The sequence below is a fragment of the Rhea pennata genome, chromosome 2, assembly GCF_028389875.1.
Source record: "Rhea pennata isolate bPtePen1 chromosome 2, bPtePen1.pri, whole genome shotgun sequence".
Lineage (NCBI taxonomy): Eukaryota > Metazoa > Chordata > Aves > Rheiformes > Rheidae > Rhea > Rhea pennata.
In genome coordinates this window covers 54,493,951-54,506,428 of record NC_084664.1, presented here as the reverse complement: position 1 = coordinate 54,506,428, position 12,478 = coordinate 54,493,951, and the positions used below count along the sequence as shown (strand labels likewise).

Sequence of the window (12,478 nt, the reverse complement as noted above, 5' to 3'; positions counted from 1 at the left end):
GCATTGTGGAGGCCAGAAGTATAAATACATTCAAAAAAGACGAGACAATATATAAAGGACAAATTCATTCATGACTAATTAAATACTATGATCCAAATACAACCTCTAGCTTTAAATACACGCAGCACTACTGATTGGAAGACCTAGCATTTATATCCTTTTCTGTATCTATTATTGACTACTTTGAAAGAGAAAATTAATGTATTTTTTCCTCTAACTCAGTACATCAATTCTCCTTTGTTACTTGCTCCTTGGCTCCTCATAATGCCCCTGACTGGCAAGTATGTCAACTACCTTTCCAGCTCTTTGCACTTTCTCTCAAATTTGGAGCCAAATTGCCGTTAGGAATTTTGACAGTTCTGAACTTCTCCATTAGGCTTCCTGAGAGAAGTTGCCTTTTTAAAATATAAAATTTGCTTTCATATTTAAATATAATTTTATACTAATCTGTTAAAAAGAAGACTTTAAAAGCTGTTCTAAACCCATTAAAAATGTTTCACTGAACTCAAACATCAAGAAATGAGAGAAATTAAATATCCATAAAATGTATATATGCTTCACATGACACCAAAACACTGCCAGCAATATTATCTTGCTTCTTCCTTAGTCTAGTAATTCTTATTTAGATGGTTTCTTACAGCTGGCGTATCAAAAATTCTTGAATGGGTTCTTCAGTAAGTTGTTATTAATACTTTACATAAGCTAATTTCTTAAAGTCTCAATAAATTTATAAAACAAGTGGAATAAAGGAATGAAATATTCTAGAGGAAGCAGAGAAAAAAGATGACTAAGCAAACTAACAAGCATTTTAAGTTTTTGTGATCGATAGTGAAAAAAATACACGTGAACATGAAAACTACATTTTAAATTTGTGTTTATATCATTTCAGAGACAAAGGGTTGGGAAACGGTAACTGCAGGTTTTCTTTAAATCTAAGATCCAACTACGGAACCAATTTCTAGACAGATGTTATGTTACAAAATCTTGCAAAAAGATTGGTTCAGTGTCAACCATATTGACATGTGAGACATTTTGATCACCTCAGCTTCAGAGTCCTTCAGTTTCTGAACTTTTTCTTTGACTTTCATCTCAAACACCTGTTCCATTTCCATTTCCATTTTTTTCATTTTGGCTACATGCTCTCTCCTTTCCTCCTCCATCTGCGCCAATGGGCTCCTGCCATAAATCCAGAAGTAGTAGTTAGTTAACAAGATTTTTTTTTCTTTTTGTTGCAGTAGGATATCTGGAGAAAACAGGATAAAAGCGCTTAAGCATTAAAATGTAGCTGCATGTACTGCTAGCTTAAATTCAATTTGTATTACTTCATTACACCAGTTTAGGTTAAGCTTTCTACAAAAATACATTTGGTACAATATCTTTTCCCCTCACACACCCACATTTGATTTATATTATGATTAGGATATAATAGAAACACTTGACTTCCTATCTTTAGAAGAACCTGGTCATGGGAAGAGAGAAAATCAAAGTTACAAGTAACTAAAAAATGTATTTGTAATTAAAAAATCAGTGTCTTCCAAATGATCTTCAGGCATCATTTTCCTTCCTATACAAATACATACAAAAACAGACAGAATCTTTATCTAGAACTAATTAATCAAACTGTGGCAGGCAAAAGTCCCACTATCTCTCTAAATCTTCATAGTTCAAGATGATGCTATCTATAAACTAATATTACAAGTCTGTTGAATACAGTGGTCATTCTTCTGCACAGATAATTTTGGGGACAAAATTGTGGGCAGTTGAACCTCAGTCATTCATGAAAGCATTCCTTGGAAGATTTAGGTTTAGAAAAGTATTTTTTTTAAATCTACATTTTTATTTTTTCCCATACACTAATGTATTTGCTAAATTCTATTGAATTTGGAAAATTCTTTACGCCTGTTATTCACATTAAAGTTATATCATCTTTAAATAGCAAATTTCACATTAAATACCCAAACCAGAATGATTTAATCTAATGATGATTTCTGCACACAGTCTACCATAAGATGTCTCTGCTCTTCAAAGATCAATGAAAACTACTGTCCTCTTGTTTCAGTTCAATATATATGGTTTTTAGAAACGACTAAGATTCAACTTTCAGCTAAAATGAAAAAAGAATTGAATATGCAGAAAAATCAACAAGCAGAGAATATCTACTGTAATGTATCCAAAACTCAACCAGAATGTTAAAGATGGTAAATAAATTAAGATGGTAAGTCTAAATCTTGTCAAAATTTTTTTTCTTTAGAAAGTAGCAAACTATTCTGATTAAATTCATGCAGAAAAAGTACTCTAGAAGAGGAATGGATTGACTACATTTCAGAGAAGATTAAAACATCAGAATAGTCAAAAATGTCCATTTTGATTTAGAATTTGCAACTCACTCTTGAAGAAATGGAGTTCATACATCAAGCACAGTTAAGAACTGTTTTGACTATTAATAGCTTGTTTTCTCCTCCTGCTTGTCCATTACAAAAGTTAATCAAACAGTGAAGTTGTATGGACTCAAGGCTACATGAACAATTTTTCAAGTTTTCTGAAACCAGTATTTTAAAATGTGCTTTAAAGGTGGCAGTGTGGCAGTTGGGGCTGGTGGGGGGAAGAGGATGGCACTTCCAGGAAAAAAAAAAAAAAAAAAAAAAAAAAAAAGAAGAATCTGAACTAATAGTTGCAAAGCTTAGATGCTAGTAAAATGCTTTATTTTACTTATTGAACTGAAACTGCTTCTTAGCTTAATGTTTTCTTTAAGTATTGAAAAGGCCAACTGCTAGTAACTTTTGCCAAGAAAGAAAACTGGTCGAGCATATGTCAAGTATTGTAACACATGCAACCAATTCACGTAAGAAATAAATGAGAGGATTTGAGGAGCAGAATTTGTGTAAGCAAATCATATGTCAAAACTTGTTTTTTCATTACTAATGCATCTTTTAGTTCTCAAATGTGTCTGTTCTTCAAAAATAAACTTAGGGAGTAGATCTGAATACTAATGAACCACTGTTACAATTTCTAGGCTTCAAAGGGGAGCAGAACTGTCCTTCTGCAGATGATCTAATGGCTATCGTCATGCAAGTCATCTTTGAGAAAGCAGTAAAATCAATTTGCCTAGAAAGTCTGATAAGCTGACAAGTGAACATTTACAGCTGAGTTCTTTACAACATAGGTCACAAATGTTATTGTTAAGACAGGTCTTCAGTATTTGACATTGGTAAGTGCACATTATCCTTTATTCTAAGATACAACAATGCAAGGGACTTCAACACAACAAAAAGCTCAAGAAAAAAAATGCTAAATGAAACTGTAAGACATTTATCTAATTTAATAGGATGTATGTTAAAACAGCCCTCTAAGATTTGCAAAAGTTAAATTATTCTAGATATGTACAAAGTGGAACCTCTGCAAGCCAATAATAAGATAAAACCATGGCCAGAAAAAGATTAAAACAGCTGGTTTTCCAATTGAAGAGTTTTAAATTTACAGATAAGTATAATTCCACTGATTTATTTTAAGTATCTATACAAATACCATGGAACTATTGAGAGGCTGCAGATCCAAACTAGGCGAATTTCATAATTTATACCCTGAAACAGTCTTCTCGTTGTTGAAATTTGACCAAATTTGTCTTAAGGCTTGGCCAAAATGTTTTTGAAGAGGGATGTGTTTTTTCTTTTCTTTCTTTTTTTTTTTTTTTTTTAAACAAAGATATTAGTCACTGAAAATATTTGCAACTTTTTAAAGTTTATGTCAGTAGAGCTTTAGGAAAAAAAAACACTAGGGGAAAAAAACAATGCCAAGAGCTGGATAACAGGAAACTGTTTTAAATTTGAAACATTAAACAGTAAAACCCTTTCTGTGTTTAAAGAATTTTTGTCTTAAGTTTTTGGAAAAATTTAAATGACCACTTACATGCCTTCAACTGTGTCAAATCTAAAAAACAAAAAATACAGAGGCTTAGCTTAGCATGCTTAAATAAAACCACAAAACCAAAGAGCAATAATTAAAAAAGCAAATTCATTATAAATAGATTCCTAAAGCTAATTATATGCTCCCAAAAGCAAATTTTTCACAGTAGCAGGAAAGACTGTTAGTTAAAGCTGGTTATATTTATTTCAAATCCAGTTAGTAAGTCACTACACCATGTAAATATTAATGTAGAGTTGATGTGCAAATATACTTCCAAGAGCAGTTTACATATAGCATACTTAAAATATGCCTTAAAGAGATTTTAGATATTTTAGTGACATGAGCAACCACTTGTTCTAAACTTTTCTTCAGAAACAAGTTTTTCTGAAACCAAAGCCACGCCTACACTTATCTGCTCATTTAAAAAAGAATTGTCACCTAAAGGACATTATATTCCAAAGGTACAAACATTCCCGTGCTGCAAAAAGAGCACTTGATTTCACTGGCCAGCAGAGGTCTCACATGAGGCTGCGCTCAGCTCTGGAGAAGGCTTCCTGGCAATCGGTGTTTACAGCAGAGCATGACGCTTTAACCTGAGCATCTGCTGCATTAGCACTTCACTAATAACGTAAGAGGGAAAAAAAAAAAAAAAAAAAAAAAAAAAAAGTCTGATAACAAGATTCTGATATTAAACCTCACAATTATAGCATGAAGCGCTTAATACCCCTAGAACTGCTGTGCACGGGTTCCCTTTCTGGGGAAAAGGAAGCAGAGAATCTCGGCTTTGTGATAAAGCTATCGAGATACTAAGAATACAGTCAAGAGGAGTTAGAAACAGCCTAAGCTTAGCAGTTTAAAGGACCTATACATTGTGCATATGGTTATTCTGTGCAGCAGTTCACTAAACAGCGACAGACAGATAAGGCTCATCTTTACTATGCTCAAGGATGCTTTAATAAAGGCTTTACTTTTAAACTCACTTAAAACTAGATTTCTCTAATTTTGCTATTTGAAACGGACATTTTAAGAATTTTAAATTTCAGAATAAAGGCCAGTTTTAGCCAATGCCACCCAGTGCTCATGTACAACTACACTTCTGTATAGTGTGAAGAGACAAATTATCTGTAAGTAAAAGTTATCCCTTGACTTTTTTTTTTCTTTAAGAGATGGAAAGATAATGAAAATTTGAAGAACTGACATTAAACCTAAATTACCAAAGGCTATATCATCATGGAAAACATGTTCTGTATTTCTCAAAGGCCAACTTGTTATCTGTCAGATAGTTGATTAGTTTCATCAAAGCAAGGGAGAAATAATAGCAAATTAACCACTGAACAGAAGGGATTGCTTCAGTTTGTCTGCACAGTATTATTAAAACCTGTGGCACATATTTCTATTTGTTTTCACCCTTGTTTTCTCTTCAAAGAAACAAGCTAACAGCTGCATGAAAAAAAAGATCTGCTAAGCTCATAAAAATATAGCTGTTTTTAAAGGTACAAAAGGTCAAACCAGGCTCCAACAAGAGCTAGCACGATACATTTTTGGAAAAGTGCAAGAACCAGAAGACACACACACATATCTCATCTTGGTGTATCCTCCCAGCTTATAAAACCCCAGCAGCTTAGGAGTTTTCAGAGCCAGAGGTTGTATCTGTGTTTAATAATCTGCTTGTAATACCGCCAGAGAACATCAGAGCACACTGCTACCCTCTCATGAGCATCTAAGATCTGCCTCCCACTAGAGAGGCCAATTTCCTCAGGTCAACTCAAATACTGCACCATTTTGAGAGACCAGCAAGGATAAAATTCCCAAGAGGATGCAAAGATAAAGTGTTAATATTTATTCTCCCCCATCTTCCAACTAATTTCTAGAAGAGAGATGCATGGTTATCAGGAAAATTTTCTCTATGCTGCTTCAGTTATGCTACATTCAAAACTAAGATAACATATTCAAGTAAAAAAGCAGAAATAAAGCATATTAAAGTTTAAGTAAAATGATGCAAATCAACATACAGATAAGGTAAAAAGAGAGTAACATCAAAAGAGGAATAACATCAGTTGCTTCAGAACCAATATACTCGTCAAGATTGACTATTTTAAGTCAAAGTTAGAAGAAATAAACTTGAAAGCATGCCTCAAAATACTCCTTACAAGTTTGCACAGACTTCTCTATCTTTCAAAAGGCTGAATCATGAATTGTGATAATTCATTTCTTTTCTTTAAGAAAACTGGCAGCTAAGCACTCCAGTTGTGTTTATTCACCCCCAGGGTTCAGTACTACAATGTTCTGAATGACAAATTTCAGACAGAGCAAATTGTTCCAAAAGATACTTTTAACTTTAAATATTCAGGCAGGACAGAGGAGTGACCTCAGATGGCAGGAGGCAAAACAAGTCAGCATGCTTCTAAAAGCAGAGTAATTCCAGACACTCAGAGCATAGGTTTTGCTGAAAAAGTAAATCTCAGCAATAGTATCAGCAGCAAGTGATGGAGGGAAAGGGCAACACTCCATTTTGGAGCCTTCTAATAAAGGTATTGCATAGAAATATCTCATGTTTGTAATATGAGAATTAAAAATCACTGCATTATCCTTTTAGTAGATACAGTCCTTCTGATTAGGTAACAGACTAAGTTTGTAGGTGCAGACCAACACAAATCTAAGCAAGCACAAAACATGTAATTGTTAAAATGTTATCACCAAAAACAAGATTTTTCCAAATCTAAGCAAAACATAGTAGGATTTAGAAAGGAAAAGTTGTTATTAAACACCACAAAACAAGAACAACACAACTTCCTCTGATATCCAAAGTTGCGACGAAAATGAAGTTTCATTTTTATGAGGACTGCAACATGAAGTTAGATGAATCCTGGAGATTCGTCTGTTAGATGAATCCTACATTTTTGTCTCTCATCTACCCACCTGCTCCCCCTTCCCAAACTATTTTATTCTCAAATGTTGCAATCTTACATATCCTTTCTTCCCATACAATTTCTAATTCATGTTAGTTCTTAAAACTCCTTCCCTCTCAACCAAGCGCACTGTACCGTTAAGAAGGTAAGCACAGTTCAAGAAATACTACTAAGGTACTTTCTATGTGCATTCAGGAACTTTGGCATGTAGGGGAAGGATAATGTGATGGCAAGAAACGTGACAGTGAGAAGAAGAAATCACTGTGTTAGAGATGCGCACATTTGAAGACTGTTCTCTCTAGGACTTGACCTCACTACAAGCTTAACCTAAATCTGAGTGCCCGTTTGAAGAGTCGATTGAACTGACATATACTATTATATTTTTTGTCAGCACTGAGCAGGAAAGCCTCATGTAGTCTCATGCTAGCTGAGACTAAATCATGCCCATTTAAATCACTCTGTCACAGGCTCTCTCAGAGCAATAAGATACTGTAGAACAGACACTGGCTTCGTGAAAAAATAGCTTTGTAGCTCTCAAACAAACATGAATAGCAGTTATTTCTGTTTAATTTCAGAGATATTTCTGGAAAAACAGCTATAATTTGGGATATCACTAACAATCCAAAAACCATGCTATGTTTTGGTTGAGAAAATTGTATTTAGATGTAGTACGATACAGTATGTTCAAACACCATTGTACAATGAAGAATACAGTGGAACCTACTTTTAAGTTTCCCAATCATCTCATCAGGTTGGCAAAAAACTTGCTGTTTAAGGTAACCAAAACATCCTATTAAGCTTAAAACACTCTGCATTTCAGCTTTCCTCTCACAAAACAGAGAGGGAAAGATGATTGTATTTTACAATAATTTCCCTGACGTGATAAGCAGCCTTAGAAGTTGTCAGTGCGGTCTTTCAAAAGTGGCAATAGCATATCTGGATTTTTATTTTTGAAGTTTCTAAACAAATATGTATCTATCCTCCATCTCAAAAATGTCCCCAACACTGAATATTGGTAATTCATAACAAAGGAGACAATAACATCAAGTTACATACCAAAACAGAAAAACTAACACACAAGAACTTTCCAAAAAGTACCACTGAAATAAAACTTACAGAGACAGTAAACTTGCAGGTTCTCTTCAGAATTAAATCTAGTGAAAACCAATTATTTAACTTATTCAGTTAAACTAGAGCAAAACTTAGTAAAATAGGGAAAAAAAAAAAGCCAAACAAATCACAAGCAAGCCACATACAGCATTCAGATCAAGACTCAGGCAATGAAGCAAGACAGGGGAGAAAGGAGCGGTGATGGAAGGAACAAAAGCACAACACCCAACACACCAAAACACCAGAACCCCCAAACAAACAAAAAAAAATCCCAACCAACCAAATCAACCAAAAGAAAAAAGAATTAGAGAGCAATACAACCTTAATGAGAACTTACTTCGTTAGCTGCCCTTTATTTTTGTTGTTGTCAACACCATTGTACGTAACAGCTGCCAGCTTTCTGCTTCTGTAGTTCTCATAATGTACATTGTTAGTGACATCCTTCAGGTCCTGCATGTGAGTTCTGACAGTAAGAGCAATTTATAAGCTTAGTGCATGACTATGAAATACTATCTGAAAAAATTAGCCTGTGTTCATTTTGCAGATTGACTTAATTATATCTCCTCACTAATGTTCCATTCCCTACAAAGTTGTCATTTATCCATTTGAATTGAAGTTGTCAAGAGACAAAAGAAATAACTGATTATTTTGCAATGAACTGTTTCAAGTTTGCAGTATTCCTAACATTAACTTATAGGATCAACATTCATAAAATTTCTGCGTTTTGTGTATAAACTTATAAAAGCTGTATACAATACTGTAGCAGATCCACTGAAGTTTGTCAGGCATGAAACAACAAACATAAGCCAGAACTTCCCAGGTTCTGTGTTTCAAGTCTGCCAAAAGCAAATGTAAAGTCTGAGATTAATGCACAAACGTTAGCTTTTTCCAGTAATCTTTCAATATCAGCCTGAAGAAAAGCAAAGCCTTAAAAGTCAAACTGTTGCAGCAGATGTTACTTACTGAACCGCCACAAATACAGAAAGAGCCTCTCAGCACTTATCAAAGCAAAGCACATGCAGTTGTGCTTGAACAAAGTTCTGGCACTGAAAATTAAAACATGCCTACAGCTAAGTGCATACAGCATTGACAGACAACTCAGGTTCCTATGGTTTTCACAATTTCAAGAACAAATAGTCATAAAGAGCACCAAATCATTCCAAAATCACCACCACTGTCATGACTTGCTAGATATGTGCTTAAACAGGATTTTATCATAAGAAATAAGATATTGTTTACAATTAAAAATACAAGGATTAATATGAACTTACTAGTCAAGTCCCACTTCCTCCAATACAAGACCGTCCAACCTGTCAGTCAAACTAGTAAGCCCAATGTTACCTGTAAGCTACTCACCTTATCAACATGTTCCTCAGAATCGTGAAGTCACAGTGTTCACCATTTTCAACTGCAAAAGGAGACATTTATGTTGAGACACCAATGAAAATATACATCTTACACCAAGGTAAGGCTTTCAGACATCATCCATCTACTGGATGATCCATCATCCATTAACAGACCCTTTCCAATCTTTCTTTACTCTGAGTCTGTGTGTTTACAGTAGAAGAGCATTAACAATATAACTGTATCAATACATCTTACCAAAGTTCTTATGCTTCCACAAGCCATACTAGCAAACTGTACTCTGAGCCACTATAGCACAGTAAGCTACAGCAGCAGAAACACAGTTTTTCCTGATTCAACTAGGTACTCCTTGGGAGGCCCTGCCAGCACAGTTGTATAATTAAGATTCAGATACTAACTGAAGATCTCAGTCTAGATCCAGCTATGTCCAAGATCTTTAAAAGACAGACTTACATGCTTGTTCCAACCTATCTCCCATCCCTTCAATTAAAGTTAGAAGTCTTTATTTTAGTGTGGATTTAATTATTCCTTAACTAAACAAAGGAAGGCTGTATATTCAATTTGATGCAGTTGTCTATCAATCAAAAGGGATGGCTGGCAGTTGCCATAAGATTTACACCTATTTCAGGTGTGCCCATCACACTGTTATCATCTTAGAAGCTGCTGTGGTGAATAGCATTTTGCTGACAATGAAATAACACTAAAGGAAAATGCATGCCACACTGAATCATTTTAGTGTGCAGACAGCTGAGGGAAAGCACAAAGCTCCTAGTATACAAAAGTAAGGCATAAGGCAGATTCCAAAGTGCCCCTGAAAGGGAGACAGACATTTGGGGTTGGGGGGAGGAGGAGAGAAAAAGAATACAAAGGAATTAAAAGTAACCTCAGCAAACCCTACCAAAAAAAAAAAAAAAAAAAAAAAAAAAGAAGAAGAAGAAGAAAAAACAAAGTACATCATATCTTTGCGTTTATGTTGCATCTATACTCCTGTAGTTATTTTATTGCAGTTTTATAAAAACTGGGTAAGTTCCACTTAAAATAGTTTATGAGGTCATCCCCCCAGAAAAGCATTATTTCCAAGTTCTCTATATTTCTCTATCCAAGGTAACAAACTCAAAGCAATTTAAGATGTTCCTTTTAATTAGGCTGTAGTCCTTCCCTTGTAAAAGTTATACAATCGCGAGTGTGAAACATTCGTAAGGTTTGTTTTAAAATAAAGAACAGCACCATTTTGTACATTTTAAAATGCTAACGCAAGAGCCTTAAAATAAAGTTTGATCCTCTAGTGCAGCTGGTTTTTACTTTGTGCCAAACCTCACTTCCTGCCAGACATGCACTTCAAAGAACTACAGCATTTCTCTTTAGAAGTTTTTATCTATACTGTGCTCCCCTCTAACACACACACACTCTGGTGTGCATTGCATCAAACTTATAGACAGATAGTCTTGGTAGGGAGAAGCATGCAAAAAAAAAATCTTCCCTTTATTCTATATACATACACTAAAGGGGAAAAAAGGGGAATCATCATGGGAAAACCAATGCAAGCTTATAGTGATTGCTTCAATACATGGTTTGGCGCAAACTTTGTTTTTCACGTGGCACTTGCAATAGATGAAGACTGTTAAAGCACAACAGTTGCCAGAAGAACATCCAGTTACCTTCAAATCTCTACCACAGGAAAAAAGTTTTAAATGAACACAAAAAGGGAACAAAAGCATTCAATTCAATACAAGGTACCTTCCTGTTGTTACACCCCAGCAATTAAGACCAGTAGGTTCTGGGTAAAGACAAATTCTTCCAGAAACTTTAAATTGATTTATGCTAGTCAAGCTGATCAAATTAACATTCCTAACATGAATATCCTGGAAACAAGAATTTAAAAAATGAACACTTTTTATACAAAGGAAATTAAAATAAGAACACTAGCAAACAGCTATGACTTCAGGCTCATCTTTTTATGTAACAATTGTAGTAAGTTACTACAGATTTTATAATTCCTCAGTGAAGTTTCAACAGGAATCTGCATGTAAAATTGCATGTTGCTGAAACCTTTACTTTGTTCCAAGACTGTCAAAATAACAAGTATGCTACACGTAATAAATTTCCAGACCAAAGTACATTCAAATTAAGTATTTCAAACATTTCAAACAAGGACTAATGCCCTAATACATTTAAAATGGATACAAATAATGAGAAAGCCTTACCTTCCGCAACACCCCATGGGTACTGCCTTCCTCTAACTCTTTTACCATTGACTTCAATGATCGTATTACTACCTACCACAGCAAGAGGCAAACGGTCCTACAAGATAAAGTTTTACTTTAAAAATCAAACACTTCTGCTGCCAAAGGATAATGAAACCATGTTCAGGTGTAAATCCGACCTAGGACAGTTAGGTGTTATAACACTAATCAACTTGCCCAAAGTGCAAGAACACATACCTATTTACTGATATTTAACTAGTTTAATGACTACATATATGTGTGTGTGTGTGTGTATACGTGTATATACACACACACACGTGTGTGTATACGTGTATACACACACACACACACAGGGCTTTTAAATTCTGTACACTCTGATGTATTTTGTAAATCTGATTAAAAGACATTTTTGCTACTTAGTAAACAAAATAGGTAAATTTTTTCCTATTTAATCAACTTGCACTGTAATGAATATCAATTCATATTCCAATTGGCTACAAGGATTATTACTTTGACAGAATCTTGTATCCAAGTTCTCAAAGATTTGCCAAAGAACTACTATAAGTTCTTGTTTTCAGCTGAAGCAAGAAAGTAGCCAAGAACATCTTTAAATAGCTGTAAGGAACAGCTTACAAAGCTAAGCATTTTGCACTTTTGTCCTTGCTTTTATTCTGTTCCTCTCCTTTAGGCTAGGCAAGCCTTAGTCACAGAATATCCTCCATTTGTGCCATGTGTATTTCATCTATCCTAGGTGATTCCCACAAAACAAAAACATAGAAGCTTTCACAAGCTGTTAAAACTACTGAGCAGAAAGAAGCACAGCTCAATAAAAGCCTGCATATGAATAAACTAAAAAAAGAAAAAGAAAAAAAGTGTTTCAATAGCCTAACAACCCATTTGCTTTTCTTTAGTCATTCCTCACTGTTTCAGCACATTAATTAGCCAGACAGTACTTCTATTAACTCTAATGCATGTATCTTGTGCCAC

The 12,478-nt window shown here is 34.6% G+C and overlaps 1 protein-coding gene across 1 annotated transcript in view; it reads right to left on the bottom strand.

Moving 5' to 3' along the window:
* Positions 1 to 12,478, bottom strand: part of SEPTIN7 (septin 7) — a 64,107-nt gene that overhangs the window by 2,627 nt on the left and 49,002 nt on the right. The window contains 5 exon segments of the mRNA XM_062568488.1: positions 1,041 to 1,176; positions 3,907 to 3,927; positions 8,260 to 8,385; positions 9,279 to 9,330; positions 11,492 to 11,588. Coding sequence (XP_062424472.1) covers positions 1,041 to 1,176; positions 3,907 to 3,927; positions 8,260 to 8,385; positions 9,279 to 9,330; positions 11,492 to 11,588 — 432 coding nt within the window.